This window comes from Pongo pygmaeus, chromosome 1 (assembly GCF_028885625.2).
Source record: "Pongo pygmaeus isolate AG05252 chromosome 1, NHGRI_mPonPyg2-v2.0_pri, whole genome shotgun sequence".
NCBI classification, from domain to species: Eukaryota; Metazoa; Chordata; class Mammalia; order Primates; family Hominidae; genus Pongo; species Pongo pygmaeus.
Genome location: NC_072373.2, coordinates 17,930,776 through 17,956,095, shown reverse-complemented (window position 1 = coordinate 17,956,095; position 25,320 = coordinate 17,930,776). Strand labels below are relative to the sequence as shown.

General features: G+C 40.9%; 2 protein-coding genes across 4 annotated transcripts; one reads left to right on the top strand and one right to left on the bottom strand.

Moving 5' to 3' along the window:
* Window positions 1-1,967: 1,967 nt before the first annotated feature.
* EXOC8 (exocyst complex component 8) lies at window positions 1,968-6,986 on the bottom strand. Its single transcript, XM_054446113.2, has one exon. The coding sequence runs from the start codon at window positions 6,984-6,986 to the stop codon at window positions 4,803-4,805; it is 2,184 nt and encodes a 727-aa protein (XP_054302088.1). The 3' UTR covers window positions 1,968-4,802.
* Window positions 6,987-7,160: 174 nt separating this feature from the next.
* SPRTN (SprT-like N-terminal domain) lies at window positions 7,161-24,026 on the top strand. 3 transcript variants are annotated; one of them, XM_054446123.2, is made up of 5 exons: window positions 7,161-7,844; window positions 9,010-9,109; window positions 16,753-16,881; window positions 20,286-20,553; window positions 21,606-24,026. In XM_054446123.2, the coding sequence occupies exons 1-5, from the start codon at window positions 7,624-7,626 to the stop codon at window positions 22,343-22,345; spliced, it is 1,458 nt and encodes a 485-aa protein (XP_054302098.1). In that variant the 5' UTR covers window positions 7,161-7,623; the 3' UTR covers window positions 22,346-24,026. The 3 variants fall into 3 exon arrangements, with proteins under 3 accessions (XP_054302098.1, XP_054302115.1, XP_054302108.1); XM_054446133.2 differs by lacking the exon at window positions 16,753-16,881 and having other exon boundaries at window positions 7,210-7,844; XM_054446140.2 differs by lacking the exons at window positions 16,753-16,881; window positions 21,606-24,026 and having other exon boundaries at window positions 7,201-7,844; window positions 20,286-20,603.
* The last annotated feature ends 1,294 nt before the right edge of the window (window positions 24,027-25,320 follow it).

Below are 25,320 nucleotides of genomic sequence, written 5' to 3'. Positions count from 1 at the left end.
AATGAATATTATTACTAATAAGATGACTCTTTTTTTTGAGACAGGGTCTCGCTCTGTCCCCCAGGCTAGAGTGCAGTGGTGCTATCATGGCTCACTACAGCCTCAACCTCCTGGGCTCAAGCAATCCTCCTGCCTCAGCCTCCCGAGTAGCTGGGACTTACAGGTGTGCGCCACCACGCCCGGCTAATTTTTCTATTTTTTGTAAAGACAGGGGTCTACCTATGCTATTCAGGCTGGTCTCGAACTCCTGGGCTTAAGCAATCCGCTCTCCTTAGCCTGCCAAAGTGTTGGGATTACAGACTTAAGCCACTGTGCCCGGCAAGACTACTCTTAAACAATGAATGAATACATGTTTATAAGCATTCATGTAAACAGGTAATTTCCTATACTGTTGGAGAGAACTTAAAAATGATATAACCCTCCTGATGAGCAACTGGTAATGCTTAAATTTAAAATGTAATTTGGCAGAGCAATTTCTAAAAATACATCCCATAGATATATTCACATAAGCAAATAGGAGGATGTGCATAGGTTTTCAGAATTTTTTTTTGTAATCACCAAAACTTGAAGCCAACCAAGTAATTGGAAAACGCAAAATTATGATATATTCATTCACTGTGATTGACAACTACCCAATCACAGGAGAAAAATCCAGTGGGGTACAGCTAGAGGTACTGATGTGAGATGTCTTAAAACACTGAATTGCTAAGTGACTAAAATCAAGATGCAGAACTGTATGCAGAGTATGATCCAATTTCTGGAAAAATATGTACATGAAATTCTTACTAGTGGTTACCTCTAGTGAGTGGGATTGTTGGGGGATGAGGACTTTGACTTTTTACTTTAACTCTTCTGCACATTGCATATGGATTGAAGCTTACTTTGTAGGCAAATGTGGCTTATTTACGCTTTTCCAAACTCTGCAATTCATCCAGGAAGGTCTCTTCATATGACACCCACATTCCCACTTCTGTGCCTTGGGCTCAGGTCCTACTCTTCCTTTTTCTTTGCACATTTAAGTCTTGTCCATTCTTCAAGGACCAGCTCAAATGCCAACAATTCCATGAGAACTTTCTAAACTCCTTAAAAGTACACTGCTCTCTTCCTTCTTGGTATTTCCACTGTACACAGCTGTGCATTTGATTATTCTCTCACTTATATTTGTTGACCTTTTCCAATTTCTAAGCATCTTAAGAGGACAAAGTATGTTTAAAATTATTAAAATTCTTCTGCACTCCCACATTACAGTCAGTATGAAGCATAGCATTCAATACTTTTAAATATGTGATAGTTTCCTCAGGATATACATATTACTTTCAAAAGGGCGAGCCTGGCCAGGCGCGGTGGCTCACGCCTGTAATCTCAGCACTTTGGGAGGCCGAGGCGGGTGGATCACCTGAGGTCAGGAGTTCGAGACCAGCCTGGCCAACATGGTGAAACCCCATCTCTACTAAAAATAAAAAAATTAGCCGGGCATGGTGGCGGGCCCCTGTAATCCCAGCTACTCAGGAGGCTGAGACAGGAGAATGGCTTGAACCCAGGAGGCAGAGATTGTAGCGAGCAGAGGTCGCGCCACTGCACTCCAGCTTGGGCGACATGGGAAGACTCTGTCTCAAAAAAAAAAAAGCCGAGCCTTGTCATTTAGTTCCTAGGTCTTGTGGCCTACATTTTATTTTCTTTATTTAGAGATGTGCAGATGGTATAAAATCTACTTTTTTAGAATAAATTCATATTTTGTACCTCTGAAATTTTCCATTCAAGGGAATTTTAAAAAATTGAGATCTGATTTATTCACAATTCTGACGGTAAGCAGAACACTTACTTAATTTAGCAAACAGCTTTCTAAGTATCCTCCCCACATAATAAAACAAAAAACTAGGGTCTTCAAAGAATATTTCAGTAACAAGAATATAAAAATATTGAATACCAACTAAAGAAGAGCAATAGATATAATATCGTAATATCACTTTTATCCAGTGTAAGACAATTTTTAAGCTTTATTTTTATGAAACATTTCAGATTCCCTCATATCACAGCACATCAATAAGCAGTATGTACACAGACTGACTTTTATAGTACATGTCATGTCCCAAATTCCCAATCCTAGGTAAGATATCAAGTTACAAAATACAAGTGCCGATAATTAAACTATAGGTAGTATATTAAACAAAAGCGAATTTTTAGCAATTATGTGAAATAAGGCTTTAATCAAAGCAAGACTTAATGCCACAAGGTGTCTTTTTTCCCAAGAGTAATTAATTCAATCAAGCCCATGATTCCAAGCTCAAGTGACAAGTTTTATATTCTTGAAGCAAACAAGAAAAGGCAATCAATGCTTAAGTGGTATATTTTAGTATATATTATATTTCTGGACAATCTCTCGTTGCATTCAATTTTTAGAACTTGTCTTGGGTCTAATAAAACAAAAGAATTAGAGAAGAAAGCCCACGCCACTTTGAGGAATGTAACATAATTGTTTTGTCTGGGTACAAAGGTACGTTACAACACTGGGGGTCTTTAGTCAACTTCCCATACTAATTGACTCACCAAAAGCATACTTCCTTCAGCTACAACTGTAATTGGAACACACAGATTTTACCTGAAGAAAATCCTGTACTTCCAGTTTTAAAAAGCAGACAATTCTATGAAGAAGCAACCATTTAAATATCTAACTATACATGTTTAAGTTTTTACAACTTCATGCCTTATGAGGAATTTTGATTTCAGAAGTATCATTTCACAGACTCAGTATCACATATTTATACATATTTCATACAGTATAGTATTAGAAACTGTAAATGGCACAGAATAATCATAATTATCACAAAATTTTAACAATTTCCAGTGATCTTAAAAAGACAAATTATAACCGCCTTTGCTCAGCTAAGATATCCAGTTATGGTTATAACTTTCGAAAATCCTAAAGTTATGTGAAAAAATTAGTCAAAGAAAATCTGTAAACCTGATACTTTCCAATATTTTAAATATGCATAGCTAAAGAGAAAATAAAGGGGTTGATCTGGCACATGAATAATTAAGGCAATGAATTTTACAACCCTGAGCCACTTTGGCAACTATTTTAGGTTTCACATAATTTTCACAGTCTTAGTACCACCATTTTCATTCAGATAAAAGAAATGACCTTTTGAAATCATGGGCATCAAATTTGGTGCTTATGGACAAGAATCACAACTAGAAGCTAGAGACAAAATGGATCACAGCAAGCACAGTTTCCTTCAAAGTATAAGGAATGTTATAGAATATACAATAGCGATAGTTTAGAAACCTTGGGAAGCTCACATTTCTTTAGTTATTTTGTTTTACTAAACAATTTGAAGTAAGCATTATATTCACGTTTAAAAACAAAGCAAGGAAAAATAAAAAATGAAACAAGAAAAATGCAGCATGGAACAGTTTAGGAGGCACAGAAGGTTCTCTTCTTCCCTTTGTTTTGGGCACATTGTCTCACCTGTTTTCACTTTGTTACAAAAAGAAACAAAATCAAATCTCTGCTCAGAGTGGTCATAGTGAGAACACTGAGATTTGCATATGTTTTTCTAATTTCCCATCCATCTAGACCCTGAAATCTAAATAAATATTTCAGTTAAAACTTTTTTTCCATTTGCATGAAGTCTGGGTCACTATATATCCTACCCTGAATGAGGGAGAATGGGACAGCTATATCTTATACTGAAGCGGTGGCAGCTAAAACCTGGCAACTGCTGCCAGAGTCCCCAATGTGTCTTGCTTATTATTATTTTTTAAAATGTGACAAAGACAAAAGCTACAGCTGGAAACTCACACAATTTAGAAATATGTTGAAAAATTTTATTATAGTCCTTAGGATTTCCAAGCAAATGCTCCCAAATCAAGTACTACAAAGCTGCTAATTAGCAATTGAAAATTAGCCATTCAAATTACATTAGAAATATTTGCTGAATTGTTTTTATGAAAGCTTCCTCTTGGATTCTGTAAGGATCAGAGTATCTGAATCCACAAACCAGCTAGTTTCAAGAAAAAATTCTTTTGACTAAAACTTACCTTAAAACCAATTTTCCCAACTCTTTTCCTTTTCCCAAATTGTCCAACGTTTTGAGGAGAAATATATGAGACAGGGTGTTTTATACGGCGCTGTACCCTTTAGGAAACCTAACATTTTAGTGAAGTGGGAAACTTTTCACAACATACTTAAACTCTATGTATTTATAGATATTATGACTCTGCTGTATAATATATACTGTGGAAAAAAAAAAAGAAAGAAAAGACTAGCCTGAGCAACATGGCAAAACCCCATCTCTACAAAAAATACAAAAATTAGCTGGGTGTGGTGGTGCCTGCCTGTGGTTCCTGCTACATGGGAGGCTGAGGTGGGAGGATTGCCTGGGCCCGGGAGGTCAAGGCTACAGTGAGTCGAGACTTTGCCACTGCACTCCAGCCTGCGCAACAGGGTGAGACCCTGTCTCAAAAAAAAAAAAAAAAAAAAAAAAGAAAAAAGAAAAGTGTTTTATCAAAGGATAAAACTGAAATGCTATAATGTATAGTGTGACCATAATTTCAGAAGAAGAGAATTAGCATAATTTAAAAGGACAGCTAGCATACTACATGTTTTAATAATTCCAGTATTTTTGTTATTTGGGCTTAATTTAACTTCCTCTTTTTGATTTTTGTATTTTTAAGAGGGCACTTTTAATTTTCAAGTTGTGTTTGAAACTATAGAGTATGCTAATACAACTTAATATAAATATAAATAATATATAAGCTCTCTCTCTGTATATATATACACATATAAACAGACCCAAACATTAGACCACTGATGTTGTACTTTCAGGATTCACACGAATAAGTCTAGATGCATTCCTCAGATCTTGGAGTTGCTTGGCAGGTTTCCCCACACCTTCTTCAAACCTTTTCTCCACCACAGGGAGGACTGTTTCATATAAAAAGGATGCATTCTGTCTGATAAAAGCTTTCTTCTCTGGATCCTGCTCACATCGAAGACTATAATCCACATGCTGAACAGCAACCAAAATGATTTCCACCAGGCTCTCCAAAAGTACCATGTGCAGCTCTGGGAAATACAGCTTCAGGGCCTCTTCCAAGAAGCCCATGGTCTGTTTGGTGAAAGCAACCACTGTGTAACTTAGGTTCACCCAGCAGTCATCCCCTGTGTACTGCTCAAAGTTACTTACCCCACAACTTTTCATCTCTTCTTTGAGCTTACCCAGGGCTTCTGGCGTCATCAAGTTCATCCTCCTCCACATCTCTTCAGAGTTGCGATGTTTAGTGGCTTCAATGATGATTTCTTTGTAACTGTGCAAGGCCCCTTGGATGTCTTTCACCAGAAGGGCATGGATGATGAAGGTGAGATCCAGTCCGATATCACCCAGTTGCTGGCAATGCTCCTTAGCCACTTTTACACACTCAGCTGCTGTAGAGAGGCTCTCCTTACTATCAAACACCTGCTTGCTAAAAGCATCCACGAACATGCCCATGGCTGATCTTGCCCAGACCACAAAGGCAGAGTAGCAGCCGCTGTCAGTGCCTGCAAAATCGATCTCAAATTCTCTTGCAGTCTCGAGAAGGCTGGTAAAGAAGACATGGCACAGCTTATGAATATAGAGTAAAGTGGCACCTTCAATGCGAAGCTGACGAATTGCAGTATGAACAGCGGCTGCCCTGTTTCTCAAAAATAGCTCACAGGCCTTCGTGCACTGGCCCAGCCGGATCAGTTGTGAAACTGCTCTGCGAGTAGCCTTCGGACCACCTCTCAGGGAACGATCTGGGGAGAGTTCGAAAACTAGCACCTCAGTGAGCTGTCTAACTCGCTCCTCCACTTTGGCCCTTAGTTCTTTTACAGGAGGTGGGCTAGGCTTATCTTCCAGGTAATGGTTCAATTTATCCAGCAGGTCAACGGCCCCTTCGAAGTCTCTCTGCGCAATGCAGACATCCAGGTCTTCAGGTAACTCCTGGATCCATTCCATGGAGAGGTCCACCTTCTCTTCCTCTACCTCAGGAACAGCTGGTTCTTCTTCTTCGTCATCCTCAAATGGGTTAGTGGCCTTGGAAGTCACTTGGGGTGGCCCTCGAGGGGCCGCTGCCTCCTCCTGCTCCCTTCGCCTTTTCTCACTGAGGGCTCTCTTGGTGTCCTCCAGCACTTCCAGCCACTCTCGTTTGATTTTAGCATTTTCGGCCTGGAAAATACGGCTCTCGGGGAACATAAGCAGCTTGAACATGTCCTTCATGGGCGGGTTGTCCTTGACATTGACTACGGCCAAACCATCTAGGGAATAGAGAGCGTTGTAGCGATACATCCCCCGCCGCTGAGGCAGCCAGGTAGCCACCAACAAACAATCGTTCATGAGAAAGCCGTGCACCCGCTGCAGTTGGGCCATGTGGTCCGCATCGTATTCCACTAGGTCCCCATTGTACACCAGGTACTGTCCCGGCGTCTCCAACAGATGCCTGCAGCCTTCCACCTTCTCAAGCAGGGTGGTGAGAGTGCGCTGCTTTCCTTCCTCGCCTGGACCGCAGCCGTCGCGGGAGGCACCCCCGGGGGTGGGGAAAAAGCCGGCCTGGCCTCGGAGGTGGTCTCGGCCCCCCGCCCCACCGACTCCCTCCTCCCCTCCAGAGGCGGCGGCGGCTCCGGCGGCAGCTGCGGCAGGCAGCAACGTAAGCGGGATGCTCTCCAGGCTGCTTTTCTGCTCGGTCAGCAAGTGGCTGAGCTGGTACATCTCGCTCTCCAGGTAGGAGATCTCGCGGGCCGTCTCTATGAACTGCCGGTAGTTCTGGTAGACGTTGCGCTTCAGGTTCTGCGCCGTCTCCTCCGCCAGCGCCTGGATGCGCTGCCGGTGCTCCTGGAGGTCCCGGTCCCCATCCGACTGCTGCGAGAGCTGCTTCACATACAGCCGCGCCTCAAAACCCCCTGACTCTAGCTGCCGACGCAGGCGGCTCGCCCCACTGTCCGACATCGACATCGCCATCGCCATTTCCGTTCGGGTCTCACGCACTCACTGTCACTAACGGCGCCGCAGCCTCCGCGGCTGTCTAGACCCACCCAAGGCCAGCCGAGCTCCTGGGCTGAGGAAGCAGGAATGGGAACGAGACGAGTACGCCTGCGCTGGGTCTGAGCGTCAGACACTGCGCCTGCGCAAGTGGGCCGAGCGCAGACATTGCGCCTGCGCAGGAATGCCATCGGTTAAAGCGCATGCGCAAGATGAGCTCTTGCGGAAGTGAGGGGAGGGAGAAGCCGAGCGAAATTTCGGTACTGCGCATGAACCGGGCGTGACGTTGAGGTTTGAAATAACCGGCAAAGAGTAAAGGCTGGAACTAGCTTTCTGAAAGCTTCGTAGGGCCCGAGCGCTGTGAGCCCAGGTTCTGCGCCCACTAGGAGGTGTCATGCTGACTGCTTTTTTAAAGCCCTAGAATCTTGGCTTCGGCGTTTGGGGTAAGCTCCGTTCTCGTTCTCAAGCGCGTTTCCGCGAACTCTCGCGGGATTGACTGGCCGTCTCGAGAGCCCGCATCTCCTAGGAGCTAGTCCTGGTCCTCGGCTAGGCGGCTGGGGGTCGCGGCCTAACTCGGGAGCCAGCCTGACGCCGGCGGACCCCTCCTGTGATCCTGGCAACGATGGATGATGATCTGATGTTGGCACTGCGGCTTCAGGAGGAGTGGAACTTGCAGGAGGCGGAGCGTGATCATGCCCAGGAGTCCCTGTCGCTAGTGGACGCGTCGTGGGAGTTGGTGGACCCCACACCGGACTTGCAGGCACTGTTTGTTCAGTTTAACGACCAATTCTTCTGGGGCCAGCTGGAGGCCGTCGAGGTGAAGTGGAGCGTGCGAATGACCCTGTGAGTTCCGAGCCCCGCTGGGGAAAGAGGCGGGACTGGCAGCTTTCCTGCAGCTCGCGGCCCTGGTGTTCTCTCCTTTCTCTAGTCCGACGGTCCCAGGGGGCGTTAAATGAGGGGGGTCTGGTTTTGGACCTGGCAGTTCCTGCCTTGGCGTATTTCTGTCTTCCTTACCTTTTCTCCCACTCGAACAATAAGAAAGCTGTGTAGACCACACCGCCACAGTTGGACTCAGGGCCATAACAAGAAAAGAGATTTTTATTTGAATTTCACTAAACTTGAAAATAACAAGTTCCTGATTTGCCTTATGATAATGCTGTAGGACCCAGAAGGCAGAAGCAACCAAATCTGCACCTAAGAAAGTGCTGAGGACGCAGAGTAACCTCCAAAGGATGTGTGTTCTCCTCCTCTATTCCCGTTAGGAACCCACTTTAGTGAGCCCGTGTGTTGCATTGGGGATCTTCAGTGATGCTTTTAAAACGATTCTTTTTCTACACGCTAAATTTGAGAAATCACTATTTGAAATAATAATCTACTCCTGCATGTGAACAGGGTTAAGTTTAAGATACAGTTATATCCCAGCATGCTTGTTTTTGAGTTGATAGAAAACAACCTACAGTCAAATTAAGATATGATATTAAATCGTGTTTAAAGTACCAATCTCCTTTATACAGGCGTCTGTTATGATTTTGGAGATATGCTACTGGAGATACTTGCTTGTTAGTAACACCAAACCGTAATTTGTCGGAAGGAGACTGGGAGTAGCAGAATAGGATTGCCTTTGAGCTGTTGCAGCCTAGCTAGGGCAAGGGGAGCTGCAGTTGGGCCATGTGGTCCGCCGCATCGTATTCCATTAGGTCCCCGTTGTACACTGGGTACTGTCCTGGCGTCTCTAGCAGGTGCCTGCAGCCTTCCATCTTCTCATGCAGGGTGGTGAGAGCGCGCTGCTTTCCTTCCTCGCCCGGCGGGGATCAGAGCCGTCGCGGGAGGCGCCCGCGGGGGTTGTAACTAATTAATTAGGTGAAATGCAAGTATCTGCTAACCAAGGGGGTATACTTTCATGAAAGCCATCTGCCAACTGAGTTCTCTTAGTGTGAACTGCCCAAGAACGTGTAAGGACTTGGGCATATTTGGTCAATGTAACATTTTTATGGTGATTGTTTTCTAGGTGTGCTGGGATATGCAGCTATGAAGGGAAGGGTGGAATGTGTTCCATCCGTCTCAGCGAACCCCTTTTGAAGTTGAGACCAAGAAAGGATCTTGTAGAGGTATTTTTCATGTAAACTTGCTTCCTAACTCAGTAATTTACAAATACTTGTCATTGATTTAGACTGCTGTGAATTCGCCTGTATGTATCTTTAAAAAAAGTCACTTTGCCCTCAGTGCAAACTTGAATTATGGGGCAAACAATAATGAACACCTTATGTTTTTTATAGTGCTTCATAGTAAAAAAAATAATAAAAATAAAAATAAAAATAAAAAAGGCCTCTAGGGGCCGGGCGCGGTGGCTCACGCCTGTAATCCCAGCACTTTGGGAGGCCGAGGCGGGCGGATCACGAGGTCAGAAGATCGAGAACATCCTAGCCAACACGGTGAAACCCTGTCTCTACTAAAAAAAAATACAAAAATTTAGCTGGGCGTGGTGGCGGGCGCCTGTAGTCCCAGCTACTCGGGAGGCTGAGGCAGGAGAATGGCATGAACCGAGGAGGCGGAGCTTGCAATGAGCCGAGATCGCGCCACTGCACTCCAGCCTGGGTGACAGAGCGAGACTCTGTCTCAAAAAAAAAAATTCTTCTACGTATATTATCTGTTTTGATTTTACAACAGCCATGTTTATGTTTATGTGTTGCTGTTTTCATTTTTATGAGTAAAGAAATTAAGGTTCAGAGAGGTTAAGTAACTGGCTTAAGTTACTTATTTAGAAGCAGAGAAAACAAGATCCACATGTTCCTGTTAAGAAACACAAATTTTGATTCTCCTTAGTTGGGCTGCAACACTGCTGTGTTCTCAGGACACCTAGCTGAGCTGGCAGCAGAAACCAGTGTGAGGGCACGCTTCACATTTAGAGCTGGTACTTACTTCTGCTAGCAGAATGGAGCAGTAGGAGCTGAGGCAGGAGGATCTCTCGAACCCGGGAGACGGAGGTTGCAGTGAGCCGAGACCGCGCCATTGCATTCCAGCCTGGGCAACAAGAGTGAAACTCTGTCTCAAAAAAAAAAAAAAAAAAAGAAAGAATTATCTGTACAAAAGAGCACAGTGGTAGTTTCTCAGCATGGGGTGGGAAGCATGTTAAAACATGCTTGGAGATGAGAGATGCTGTTTTTAAGGATAATAAAAGGCAATGGATTACATAACAGTGTGAATATACTCAGCACTGAACTGTACACGTAAAAATGGGTAAGATGGGGAATTTTGTTAATTTTTTTTACCAGTTTGTTTAAAAAATAGCTACTAAATGTAAAATGGTACAGTTGAAATACTTGGTTAATGAAAAAGAACAAAGCTCAGATGATAGAAAGGTAGGTGTATTTATTTATCAATTTATTTATTTATCAATTTATCAATAAATAATGTAAGTGGACTAAACACTCCATTAAATACATGGAATGGCATGCTAGATTAAAAGAGACATGCTTACAGTAAAGACACACTTATTTTAAATTTAAAAGGATGAGGAAAAGTAATCATCCAGACACTTAACAGGAGAAAACTATTGCGGCTGTAAGGTTGAGTACTCATTATCCAAAGTGGGACCAGAAGTGTTTCAGATTTCAGATTTTTTTTTTTATTTGGAATATTTGCATTATACTTACTGGTTGAGCTTCCCTAATCCAAAAGTCCCAAATCTAAAATGGCTTTAGTGAGTATTTCCTTAGAACATAATCTTTAAGCATCTTGTAAGTGCTCAAAAAGTTTTAGATTTTGGAGCATTTCAGATTTTGGATTGTCAAATTAGGGATTTTCAACCAGTATTAGTATCAGACTAAAGACTTCAAGGAAAGAAGTTTTACTAGAGGAAAAGTGGGATATTTTATAATAATAAAATAATCTATTAAACAACAATACATAATGTCCCTAAAAGTAATAACATAACTTTAAATTTTATGAGGCATAAATTAGCAGAAGCAAAAAGAATGTACAATCAGGCTGGGCGTGGTGGCTCACGCCCATAATCCCAGCACTTTGGGAAGCTGAGATAGGCGGATCACTTGAGGCCAGGAGTTCAAGACCAGCCTGACCAACATGGTGAAACCCCATCTCTACTAAAAATACAAAAATTAGCTGGGTGTGGTGACACACACCCATAGTCCCAGCTACTCAGGAGGCTGACGCACAAGAATCGCATGAACTCGGGAGGCGGAGGTTACAGTGAGCTGAGATAACACCAGGGCACTACAGCCTGGGGTGACAGAGCAAGACCTTGTCTCACTACAGCCTCAACCTCCCGGGCCCAAGCAATCCTCCCGCCTCAGCCTCCCAAAGTGCTGGGATTACAGGTGTCAGCCACGACGCCCAGCCTCATACTTGCAGAATGTTAACACAGACTTCTTAGTGACCCAATGAATAAGCAGAAAAAAAAATACACATTTTAAAAAGTTGAACAGCATGATTAACCAAATCAGCCTTACAAGGAGCCCTAACTGGTAGAGTTGCTTAATGAATATGTATTGGGTAAATGATTACATAAACACATGAGAAAAAAAATGTTTTTAAGTAGTGGGTGAGAAGAGAATGGGGAATGTATAATGGTATCAAGTGAGCGTTTCCTGTTGGCAGAAAGTTACAAAATGACATTTTCGTCAATGACAGGCCCCATATATAACAGTGGTCCCATAAGATTATAAGACCATATTTTTATTTATTTTTATTTTTTGTTTTTTGAGATGGAGTTTTGCTCTTGTTGCCCAGGCTGGAGTGCAGTGACATGATCTCGGCTCACTGCAGCCTCCGCCTCCCTGGTTCAAGGGATCCTCCTACCTCAGCCTCCCAAGTAGCTTCGATTAAAGGTGTGCGCCACCACGCCGGGCTAATTTTTGTATTTTTAGTAGAGGCGGAGTTTCACCATGTTGGCCAGGCTGGTCTCAAACTCCTGACCCCAGGTGATCCTTCTGCCTCAGCCTCCCAAAGTGAATGGGATTACAGGTATGAGCCACCGTGCCCGGCTAAGACCATTTTTTTTTTTTTTGAGACAGAGTCTCGCTCTAGTGCCCAGGCTGGAGTGCAGTGGCGCATCTCCACTCACTGAAAGCGCTGCCTCCTGGGTTCAGGCCATTCTCCTGCGTCAGCCTCCCTCATAGCTGGGACTACAGGCACCCGCCACCATGCCAGGCCAATTTTTTGTATTTTTTTAGTAGAGACGGGGTTTCATCATGTTAGCCAGGATGGTTTCGATCTCCTGACCTTGTGATCCGCCCACCTCGGCCTCCCAAAGTGCTAGGATTACAGGCGTGAGCCACCACGCCTGGCCAAGACCATATTTTTATTGTACCTTTTTTCTTCTTTATATTTAGTTGCACAGATACTTACCATTGTGTTGCACTTGCCTACAGCATTCAGTACAGTAACGTCCTGTACAGGTTCGTTGCCTATAAGCAGCAGGCTATACTCTATAGCCTAGGTATATATACTCTATAGCCTAGGTATGTGTGTATATATATACACACATATATATATATTGCATAGGCTATACCATTTAGGTTTGTGTAAGTACACTCTTAAGATGTTTGCACAATGACAAAATTGCCTAACAATAGATTTTTCAGAACATACCCCTGTCAAGTGAGGCACAACTGTAGTTAACTAAATCATAATGAAGGGGGTTCAGAAAAGGAACAGACTTTATGTGGTTGAGGAGGTCAAGAAAAGCTTTATAACTGTACATTTTGTTACTACCATCACCACTCCTTCTGCTCACTGTTGAGCACCTATTGTGTGTCAGACTTTGGACTAAACATAGTCTTTACCACAGCCATGCAAAATGAGGATATCCCATTTTAGGGATGAGGAGCCACTTGGAACCTGTCCCAGGTCTCATGCATATGATCGTGGGTTTAGGTTCCAGTTTCCCTGACTCTGAGGCTCTTGTTCTGTCCCCTTTACCATTCAGCTCATCACTCCTGCTGATTAAAACATGGAGAGGTGAGCATTAAAGGACGAATTGTACTTTTGACAAGCAGAGATAGGACAGGAGGCTACTCTTGGCAGAAAGAGTGGGAATAATGTGAACAAAAGTGAGTTCAGACAACTGGGGGCATATTTAGAACTAGAGATAGTTCATTTTGACCGGATAGAACAGTCATGGAAAACAGAGGTATTTTGGGACTGTGTTGTATAGATCCTTGAATTAAGACTAAATGTGGAAAATGATAGATATAAAAAAATGTTCAGTACCATTTTCAAGATGTTTTTAATGTTTAATTAAATTGAATCAAAAATCAGGAACCTAAATTTGTTTCTCCTTTATGAGAATAGTTCTTTATCATTACTCTAATTTAGAATGTTGAGAAACTTTTGCAGTACCTTTCTTGAATTTGAGGCTTTTTCGTTGAGTGGCATTTACTTGAAAAATAAAGTTCTGGCTGGGTACAGTGGCTCATGCATGTAATCAGATAGATGGATTGCTTGAGCCCAGGAGTTGACCTGTCTGGGTAAGATGGTGAGACCTTGTCTCTACAAAAAATTGAAAAAACTTAGCCAGGTGTGGTGGCATGCACCTGTAATCCCAGCTGCTCAGGAAGCTGAGATAGAGGGATCACTTGATATCAAGAATTTGAGGCTGCAGTGAAATATAATTGTGCCACTGCACTCCAGTCTGGGTGAAAAAGTGAGATCCTGTCTCTGAGAAATAATAAGATAAATAAATAAAGTTCCTTTTAAGAGATACAGTTGATAATTTTTAGAGGGCTATATGAATGACCAAGTTAAAATGTTTGATTCTCTCATTTTTCTGTTCAGCATAATTTTATAAGACTAAAATTCATTAATGACAGTCTAGTTCTTCTGATGGAAATTCTTTTTTAAAAAAATTATGGAGGATCATGAAAAAGGTATGTCTTTGAAGATCTTTATGATTTTTGCTTAAAAAAATTATTTGTATTTTTTAGAGCAAAAACCCCAGCAATCTTAAATGCTTTTGTTAATTTTGCACAGAAACTTGTGCATCTTTGGTGTGGAATGAGCAGTAGGTTTTAGTGTTTGTTTTAAAGTTTTCATGATTTCTGAATCAAAACCCAAAAACTGTACAAAGCTATACACAAAGATGTCTTGTTCAATGTACTCCTCTATCTTGGACTCCTTACTTGCTGTAGGAGCTGTTAGTTTCTTTTTACCTTTTCATTTTTCTGTTTTGCAAATATTTCTATTCATTTTTATTCCTCCTCCCCACCACACAAAATTTTTCTTACACAAAATACTATGTACACTCTTCTGTACTTTGTCTTTTTCTTTTTCTTTCTTTTTTTTTTTTTTTGTTGCCCAGGCTGGATTACAATGGCATGATCTCAGTTCACTGCAACCTCTGCCTCCCAGGTTCAGGTGATTTTCCTGCCTCTTCCTCAGCCTCCCAAGTAGCTGGGATTACAGGCGCCTGCCACCATGCCTGGCTAATTTTTGTGTATTTAGTAGAGACGGGGTTTTACCATGTTGACCAGGCTGGTCTTGAACTCCTGACCTCAGGTGATCCACCTGCCTCGGCCTCCCAAAGTGTGGGATTACAGGCGTGAGCCACCGTGCCCGGCCCCCTGTCTTTTTCATTAATACGCTCTATAGCTTTCTCCAAACCATTTCATATAGATCCTTCTCATTCTTTTTTATGGCTGCATAGAATTCCATTATATGGATGTATAAAACACTGGAGTTATTTCTAATCTTTTGCTATTATAAGCAGTGTCACAGTGAATACACCTTGTACATATGGCCTTGCATGCTAGTCTAGGTACTGCTCTCTCAGAAGACAAATGCATTTGTAATTTTGTTAGATGCTACCAAATTTTCCATAGGAGAATTGCACTCCCACCGGCAGTATGTAGGAATGTTTATTTTCCCTTAGCTTTACTAATGGTGTCAAACTTTAGGAGTTTTACCAGTCTTGATAAGCAATAAATAACATCCTAGTGTAGTGTTGGGTTTTTGTGGGGGTTTTTTGTTTTTTGAGACAGGGTCTTGCTGGGTTGTCCAGGCTGGAGGTAACCATAGCTCACTGCAACCTTGAATTCGTGGCCTTAAGTGATCCTCCCATCTCCGCCTCCTGAGTAGCTAGGACTACAGATGCACAGCTAATTGTTTTATTTTTATTTTTATGTTTTTGTAGAGACAAGGTCTCACTATGTTGACCAGGCTGGTTTTGAACTCCTGGCCTCAAGCAATCCTCCCACCTCAGCCTCCCAAAGTGCTGGGATTACAGGCATGAGCCACCACGCCTGACCGTCCTTGTGTAGTATTAATTCGCATTTCTCTTTTTATAAATAAATTGGGCATTTTTTCTTTTTTTTGTATTTTAGTAGAGACGGTTTCACCATGTTGAGCAGGATGGTCTCAATCTCCTGACCTCGTGATCCAGAAGTTGGGCATTTTTTCATTTGTTTGTGGGTCATTTATACTTCTTCTGTGAACTCCATGGTCTTTGCCCATTTTGAAACTGGGTTGTCATTTCCCCGTTGACATTAGGAGCTCCTTGTATATTAGGAATAGCCTGTGATAAGAGTTATACATATATTTTTCTGAGTTTATCTTTTTACTTGGTGTTTTTTTCCTATAGAATTTTAAAGTTTTGTCTGGGTGCAGTGGCTGACGCCTATAATCCCAGCACTTCGGGAGGCTGAGGCGGGCAGATTGCTTGAGGTCAGGAGTTTAAGACCATCCTGGCCAATATGGCCAAACCCCATCTGTACTAAAATACAAAAATCAGCCAGGCATGGTGGTGCGCGCCTGTAGTGCCAGCTACTCAGGAGGCTGAGGCACGAGAATCACTTGGACCCAGGAGGCAGAGGTTGCAGTGAGCAGAGATTGAGCCACTCTGCACTCCAGCCTGGGCGACAGAGTAAGACCCTGTCTCAAAAAAAAAAAAAAAAAAATTTTAAAGTTTTTCTGTAGTTGAATTCATTGATTTTTCTGGATTTTGATTTATAGTTAAAAAGGTCTTCCTAGAACAGGGAGTTCTTAACCGGTGATTTTCAGAGCTTCAGATGTTACACAAATTTGAGTACCCCTTCTCTGAAATGCCTGGGACTAGAAGTGTCTTGGATTTCAGATTTATTTGGATTTTGGAATATTTGTGTTTTTCTTACAGGTGGAGCATCCCAAATCTGAAAATCCACAATGCTCCAATGAGCATTTCCTTTTGAGTGTCATGTCATTGCTCAAAAGTTTCTGATTTTGGAGCATTTTGGATTTTCAGAGTTGGGATGGTCAACTCATATGCAATGTTTTGTGCATGTGCGCTTATATAATTTTTATAGAATGAGGTGGGTTTTTTGTTGTTGTTTTGTTTTTGTGAGACAGTGTCTCATTCTGTCACCCAGGCTGGAGTGCAGTGGCACAATCACAGCTCACTGCAGCCTCAACCTCCCCAGGCTCAGAGGATCCTCCCACCTCAGCCTCCTGAGTGTAGCTGGGATTACAGGCATGCACCACCACACCTGGCTAATTTTTGTATTTTTTTGTAGAGACAGGGTTTTGCCATGTTGCCCAGGTTGGTCTCGAACCCCTGGGCTCAAGCGATCCTCCCACCTTTGCCTCCCAAAATGTTGGAATTACAGGTGTGAGCCACTGCACCAGGCCTAGAATGAGTTTTATCAGTTCTGAAGGAAGCCTGTGATACAGAAAAGGTAAGACTCCAGATAGAATAAGAAAATGTATATTTTCCAAAGTGTCATACAGACTCTAAAAATAATTTGATTATTTTATGTTCCAGACCCTCCTTCATGAAATGATACATGCCTATTTATTTGTCACTAATAATGACAAAGACCGAGAAGGGCATGGTCCAGAATTTTGTAAACATATGCATCGCATCAACAGCCTGACTGGAGCCAATATAACGGTATAGAAAGCCATATATATTTATGATATTTAGTAGTTGTTTATTCAATAACTCCTGAGATTTAATTAAAAGTAGAGAAATAGGTAGAAACAAATATGTTTGAGGATTTTCCACAGCGAACGAGGGGCCTAGAGAAGCGAATTGGCTTGTCTGGGACTACATGGCAGAATGGCAGCAGAGCCAGTGATATCCCCGAGGCCTCTGACCTCTTCTGAGTCAACATTATACACATAGGTAATTCAGGCCTGCAGTGCCTCTCTTCTGGAATCATAATGATCTCTTAACTTTGTTTCCTTATTATTGTCTTCTTTAGTCCATCCTATATCCTGCTACTATTGCAGATGTCATTCCCTCATCAGAATTCTTCTTTGATTCATATCTCTGTATGGCATTGTAGGAGATGGCAAAGCCTCAGGTTCAAAAAGCTGGAGGCGTCAGGCTGCTTGGATTCAAATCCTGGCTCCACCAATTACTAACTTTTCTATGCCTCATTTTATACCCACGGCAAATGAGAGTAGTAACAATACCTATCTACTGGATCCTTGTGAGGAGAAAGGATTAAAGGAGAAAGCACATCAAAACATTTTAGCCCAATCTGACACTAATTAAATATTAGTTTTATCGTATTCATTTTATTAAATAACCTTGTTCCTTTTTTACTGCCTCCAACTCTGCTACCTGTGTCCTGTTTCTTTAACTGCACTTTTGACCTCCCTGCCTTTCCTCAGATGTAGCTTCCCTAAGGCGTGCCACTGCTCTGTTTTGTGTCCGAATGCTTTTCATCGTTCCAGTGGCATCTCATTTCTCCCTCTTTTGAATCCTCAGCAGATATTTAAGCTATTACAGTTTTTTATGCTACTTTCATACTTTTGAACACAGGGTAGGTCTTGCCCATGTTTATAATACATCTGTATATGGTGTATAATGTACTGTCCTTACATGGACTTGACAAATACTGAATTGAATGTTAATAGGATACATTAAATTCTTTCTTATGTTTGGGTATTTCCTTCCTTTAAAAGGCAGCAAAATCCAGTGTGATAGAAAATGAACAGTGCTCAACTGCCATGTTTTGTTTATTTATTTAAGATAGGGTCTTGCTCTGTTGCCCAGGCTGGATGCAGTGCTACATTCATAGCCCACTGCAGATTCAACCTCCTGGGCTTAAGTGATCCTCCCACCTCAGCCTCCTGAGTAGCTGGGGCTACAGATAATGTGCCACCATGGCAAGCTAATTAAAAAAAAATTTTTTTTTTAGAGACAGGGTCTCACCATGTTGCCCAGGCTGGTCTTGAATTCGTGGGTTCAAGTGATCCTCCCATCTCAGCCTCCCAAAGTGGTGGAATTATAGACATGAGCTACCATGCCTAGCCTCTCCATGTATTACTGTTTTCTAGCCATCAGTTTTAATTTTCTAAAGACCTCATTTCATTATTAGACACAGTTACTTCAGCATTAGGAAAGTGTCTTGCAGTTTTTTAAAAAATCAGACATAAAATCCAGGTTAGCAAGAGAATTATAGAGTTGCTTGTATAAAATATATTAAGTTTCTTAACCAGAACTTATGCTTTAAGCAAAGCCCTTGTATACGTCCCATTGTTCAGCTGGAAGAGTATCTGTTCTTTTATCTTAGGTATCTGTGTGTTTTTATTTAGGAGAGGTTGTAAGGAGTGAACACTCCTTGCTTTTACAGGTTACATCCTGTTATAAGGAACTCTGCAGGGTATCTACGTTGTAGAGTAATTTTATTTTAGTGACTACATTGTTAAGTCACATTCCCAAGCTTTAGGAGTTACAGGAATTGGAAGCAAAACAGATCCAGGCCGGGTGTGGTGGCTCACGCCTGTAATCCCAGCACTTTGGGAGGCCGAAGTGGGAGGATCACTTGAGCCCAGGAGTTTGAGATCAGCCTGGGCAATATAGTGAGACCTTGTTTCCACAAAAAAATTCAAAAATTAGCCAAGCGCGGTAGCTCACGCCTGTAGTCGCGGTTACTCGAGAGGCAGAGGTGGAAGGATCACTTGAGCCTGGGAGGCGGAGGTTGCAGTGAGCCAAGATCATGCCACCTCACTCCAGCCTGGGCAAACAGAGCAAGTCCATGTCACAAAACAAACAAACAAAACAGATCCATTTGCCTGTCTTTTTTGGTAATGAATTAAGAGTTCTGAACATAATAGAGTGCGTGGTTTCCCATGCTTCTTTGCCTTAAAACCTATGTCCTTCAGTCCCTTCTGCATTTAATATAATGTGCATTCTTTGCATGCTTACCAAGTAGAAATTTTTTGCTTAGGATGGAGCGATAGTGAGTTTAAAACTATCTATAGAGTTATAGAAAGCTTAGCATTCTTTCCCACAAGGGGAATTTATTAGAAAGCTAAATATCTTTGGTAAAACACCGAAATCTTACATACAGATGCTTCTCACTCTTACACAGAGAGTTCCACTGAGAAGGCAGGAAAATAAGGTGCCCATAGTCATTTAGGAGTCATTTCAAATGGTGCTTTATAGTCCTCAGTGCCACCATGCTGGGAGGGCCGACCCTCTTTTCAGTCAGATCTTTTCCCTTACCTGTTTTCTGCTTGGGTTCTAAATAGGATTTTTGTCTAGAGGGTGAAAAAGAAGGCATCCTACTAAAGGCCTGAAAAGCACACTTGAGAGAATTTTATTTGACTCAGTGAATAATGCTTTTCTGACTGAGCACCTTCTTGGTGCCAAAAGCACTGTATTAACCACTAGAGACACAAAAATTAAAACATTCAGATCCTGGAGAACTTTTCAGTCTGGTAATAAAAATATTTCTAAACAGATAAAATGGTACCTCATAAGGCTTATTACAGAGACATAAGCACAGAACTTGGAGAATGTGGAGAGCGAGCTTAGCAGAAGCTTCATTGGGTAAGATACTTGTGTTGTTAGAGTCAGGCATTTATAGGGAGTAGTTTAGTCCTTTAGAACCCTTTAGAACCCTTTGCTTAGTTATAGGGAAAACTTCAATTTAGCGGTGGGAATGATTCTTATTTTAGTATGGTATTACATAAAATCTTATCTTTATCCTAATTTTTGATCATTTACGAATTTGATTTCTGAAACTTTTAGTGTTCATGAAGATTTTCTGTGGTTTTGTTTTTAAAAGATTTTTTTGTCCTCTAATCCCGTGTGCATCTATCTTTACACAGTTTTATGAAGTATTAACTGCTTCTGTTTCCCATTAAAATCAACTTTAGAACAGAAACTAAATATAGTTGCTTTCTCTCCCAAAATATAACTTTTCAGAAAGCTCTGGGAAACAGAAAGTTTCAAAAATTAAAAAAAAAAAAAAAAAAAAAAAAGGACTGCTTATGTACATTGTTTTCTTGCAGTTGTTAACTTGCTTATTGAATACTAAAAATTCTCTCTCCACTCAGGTATACCATACTTTTCATGATGAGGTGGATGAGTATCGGCGACACTGGTGGCGCTGCAATGGGCCGTGCCAGCACAGGCCACCGTATTACGGCTATGTCAAACGAGCTACTAACAGGGAACCCTCTGCTCATGACTATTGGTGGGCTGAGCACCAGAAAGCCTGTGGAGGCACTTACATAAAAATCAAGGAACCACAGAATTACTCAAAAAAAGGCAAAGGAAAGACAAAACTAGGAAAGGAACCAGTATCGGCCGCAGAGAATAAAGGTACCTTCGTGTATATTCTTCTGATTTTTATGTGACCAAAGCTACGATGTAAAGACAATACTGTCCTTCAGAGAACTGGTATTAAAATAAACTCAAGGGTCGTTTCTGGTGTAGAAGTCTTCAAGTGTAGACTTAAGGAAAAAATCCTATTGTCCATGAAATGATGATAGGAAAATAGACTGCTCTGTACAGAAGTAAGTAAAAGTAGGAATAGTCTCCACGGATATTTTTATTTTTATTAACTTTTTTCAGTTTCTTTTTATTCAAAGAAACAAAACTCAATCTCTGATAATATTTGAGGTAAAGTTCCTTTCCCTATCTTGACTCACTGAGTTATTAGGAAACAGAAGGCAAAAAGATTGTCAAAATAAAAACAATAATTCAAGTAACAATGCCCGGAATATACGTCCTAACTACACCCCTTCCTATCAGTTGGATTCTATCCAAGTGACTTCTATTGATGTATGTATGTTCATTCAAAGAATGGGAAAAGGATATGACATATATTTGCCAGTACTTCATCTTCAAGATTTACCCTTTTCCTGTGAAGTTCAGAGTTACTGAAGATGCTTCTTCCCTTGGGAAGTTGTTGATTTGATGTGGTAGAACTCAAGAACATAGGTTATATTTCCCAAATCTTTAATTATTGAGTGAAGGAGCTATAGATGAATTGATATGGAAAGACCATATCTTCATTTTCATAAGTAGAAGGAAAGATAAGAATGAGGCAGCAGATTTTCCCTCCTGGAATTACACATAAAGGACACTAAGCAATTTTCAAGGTAAATGTTGCCTTGTGAATTGGTCTTTGGCATGATAAGATTCTTTATTTAAATATGAGAGAATTTTTTTTATCCTTTATATTCTCTCAATATCAGAACTCCTGAATTCTGAAGATTGCCTTTCTCCCATTAATAGGATTGCATGGATGTAAGATAGAATAAAATATTATTTCTTCATTTTGAGAAAACTGTACATTAGTTTAATGTTTGTTACAGTATTTCTTTTGAGTTGAGGCACTTACATAAAAATCTTCTTTGCTTTTTTTGCAGATAAACCCAACAAAGGTGAGGCCCAGCTAGTAATCCCTTTTAGTGGGAAAGGATATGTTCTGGGAGAAACAAGCAATTTACCTTCACCTGGGAAACTGATCACTTCACACGCCATTAATAAAACCCAAGATCTTTTAAATCAAAACCATTCAGCAAATGCTGTAAGACCTAATTCTAAAATCAAGGTGAAATTTGAACAGAATGATTCAAGTAAAAATTCTCATCTGGTCTCCCCTGCTGTTAGTAACAGTCACCAAAGTGTTCTAAGCAACTACTTTCCTAGAGTATCAGTTGCCAGCCAAAAGGCTTTCAGAGGTGGGAATGGATCTCCAAGGATAAGTGTAACAGTTGGCAACATCCCTAAAAACTCAGTCTCTTCTAGTTCTCAAAGAAGGGTTTCATCTTCTAAGATATCCCTAAGAAATTCTTCAAAAGTAATGGAATCAGCATCTGTGATGCCATCCCAGGATGTGAGTGGGTCTGAAGATACATTCCAAAATAAACGACCTAGGCTAGAAGATAAGACTGTTTTTGACAATTTTTTTATCAAGAAAGAGCAAATAAAAAGCAGTGGTAATGATCCAAAGTATAGTACAACCACAGCTCAGAATTCCAGCAGTTCATCCAGCCAGAGCAAAATGGTTAATTGCCCAGTTTGTCAGAATGAAGTTTTGGAGTCTCAGATTAATGAGCACTTGGACTGGTGCCTTGAAGGTGACAGCATCAAAGTCAAAGGCTGAAGAAGTCTTTGAAAAAGCTTTCAAAGTCTCAAGTACCACCTGTATTACCTCACTAATGTGCTATGTCAGCCAGTCAGGAAGTTCTGGTTAATACTAAGATTTGTAGGTTATAATCCAGTTCACGTAACCAATACAAAATGTCCTATTTTATATATATACATATAAGATTGTAATTTTAAGATGTTTTGTGTCTCAGGGTGCTACATTCACTCTTGCCTTAGGTATACTGTAACCCAGGTTCTGCCTGTCATGTATAATTTTTAGATACTTTTGTTCTTTCTTGCTCTTAAGGATTTTAAAAATCTGTTAATCTTTTTATTTATATATTTTCCTGAAAATACTCATATGGGGAATCCTGTCAGGTATTTGATTATATTGACTATTTCTTTATTAATAGTATTAGAACTCATTCCCTGAATTGATGTAAATCTTCATAGTGTCAGACATACTGACCAAAACCACAATCTAGACTACAAAGTATATTGTTTTAGAGTACTCAAATTGTATTATTTATTAATTTTTTTTGTTTGCAAAATCTTAACAGGCACTGTATTTTCTATATTTTAAAGAATTTTATTTGTCCCACTTTTACTAAACGGTGGCAGCAGATTTTAAGTTAAAGAATATGGAATATAGTAAAATAAGTAAATTTCTTTTGGAATATTTTTAGTAACAAATAGCCACTATAATTCTGTAGGCCAGATTTTATATTGAGTTTAGCTGTTTTCTCAAAATTTAGCAGAGTGGTTAAAATTCTGTGCTAATAAGTAACTGATACGTATAACATAAACATAACAAAGTTGCCTAGTTGATGTAACAGTGGAAAGTTATCTGGAAATAGTATTTTGAACTTTAAGCCAAGTTTAAACCATTATAATAAAAGGAATACCATTTGTGCATTTAAAGTAATCTTTTTAAAAAAAAAATATTTTCCATGTTATAGGGAAAGGACAAAGAGACTTTTATCAGTTTGCTTTTTGTCTTGTGGCTGTACATGCTGTTGGCACAGCCCTAACAGTTGTTCACAAGTTTTCTTTTTTCTTGTTGCAATTTTCCTTCACTTTGTTGTAATACAGGTGCACAAATCTTAAGTGCACAGCTGGGTAAACTTCTACAGTGTTCGCCTGTGTAACTACTACCCGGATCAAGTTAGAGAACACTTCCATTGCCACAGAAGGCTTCCTATAGGTGTCTGTTCCCAGTTGATACCCATGACCCTCGCCACCTCCAGAGGTCCCCACTGTTTTCACCCCATCATCGCAGATTATTTTTGAATTTTATAATGTAGTATCTTTGTTCCTATGTGTAGCAGGAGTTCATTTTCATTGCTCTTGCATTTGTATGAATATACTAGAATTTATTCATCCATTCTAATGTTAACGGGCATTTGAATTATTTCCAGTTTGGGGCTGTTAAGCATAATGCTGCTAAGAACATTCTTATCTTTTCTGTCGGGTATATATACAGGAATGGAATTGCTGAGTCACGGGGTATATTTCTGTTTAGCTTTAGTAAATTCTGCCAGTTTACACTCCTCAGCAATGTATGAGAGTTTTAGTTGTTCACCATTCATAACACTGTTACCAGCCCTTTTCATTTTAGACTGGTTGGCTGTTCACAAGTTTTGATATTCCTTAAAGCATTAAGTTAAAACACTTTAATAAATATTTATAAATAGGTATTAAAATGTATATTATGTTCAATATATAGTTATATTTTCATAGAGGATCATTTTCTCTAAATGAATGTAACAAATTATGTGTAATTAAATGCTTCCTGAGCCAAAACCATACAAGGTTCTGGGGCTGTGAAGTAGCTAAGATGGTCCATGCCCTAGAGGAGCTTTACAGCGTAGTTGGGGAGTAAGACAAATGCACATTAATCTCCTTAGAGTTTGCTAAGTGCTATGACAAGGGTTTTTGCTGGGTGCTGTGGGTAAACTGTAGGAAGAACAATTAGCTCAGCGCAGGACTTTGGGGGATGTTTCTTGGAGGAGACAACATCCAAAGTTGAATCATGTAGAGTGGGTCGAGTTAGCCTGGTTAAAGAAGGGTGGGGAAGAACCTTTCAAAGGGAAGAAGGAACACAAAGTCATGTTCCGAGGGAACTGAATGCTACTCCAAGTGAATAGAGTAAAATGTGAGGGGCAAAATGGCCAAAGGAGAGATGGCAGATAGGACAGATCTAGCTAAGTAGTACAAGTGTGAGGCCAGGGATCTCATGTTCCTCACTTTATGTCTGGTTTGTGTGATACCTGCTGCTAAGCATCTCTTAATTAAGGTGGGGCTTGGAAAGGCTTATAAGCCAGTCGAGGACATGTTGAGAAGTGTTTCCAGTGGATTTTTCTGGGGACAGCATAGATGAGAGGGGGAAGGGTAGTGGCAGGGAGGGAGAGGAAAGACAATTTTTTGAGAAACAGGTAGTAAAGTCAGGAGTTGGTTTCAGGTTCTAGGGAATGATGGAAAATAGTTGAGAAAATGGAACTCAATTTGAAATTAAATAAGCCTTACTACATCTGTTAAACACTTGAGAAAATTTGCACCCTAAGAATTCTGATATTCCCCCAAATATGTCATTCATAATAGAGACATAGTTTTGTTTCTGTTTAGATTTTTCCTTTTAAAGCCAACTTCCCAACTTAGAAGCAGAGCTGGTAATTCTGGCTCAATCTTTAAATGCTATCCCCCTGCTGTGGGGACGTGGGGTCTAGATTCTGTTTTTATAAAACGGTGGGTTTTGGGTTTTGTTTTGTTTTTTGAGATGGAATCTTGCTCTGTTGCCCAGGCTGGAGTGCAGTGGCACAATCTCGGCTCACTGCAACTTCCGCCTCCGGGGTTCAAGCAATTCTCCTGCCTCAGCCTCCCAAGTAGCTGGGATTAAAGGCGAGCGCCACCACACCTGGCTAATTTTTGTATTTTTAGTAGAGATGGGGTTTCACCTTGTTGGCCAGACTGATCTCGAACTCCTAACCTCAA

Bases quoted from the DNA above. Each gene is read 5' to 3' on its own strand.
- EXOC8 (XM_054446113.2), bottom strand. From the start codon at position 6,986: ATGGCGATGGCGATGTCGATGTCGGACAGTGGGGCGAGCCGCCTGCGT.
- SPRTN (XM_054446123.2), top strand. From the start codon at position 7,624: ATGGATGATGATCTGATGTTGGCACTGCGGCTTCAGGAGGAGTGGAAC. The intron at 7,845-9,009 runs GTGAGTTCCGAG...ATTGTTTTCTAG, and splicing joins TGGAGCGTGCGAATGACCCT to GTGTGCTGGGATATGCAGCT. The intron at 20,554-21,605 runs GTACCTTCGTGT...CTTTTTTTGCAG, and splicing joins ATCGGCCGCAGAGAATAAAG to ATAAACCCAACAAAGGTGAG.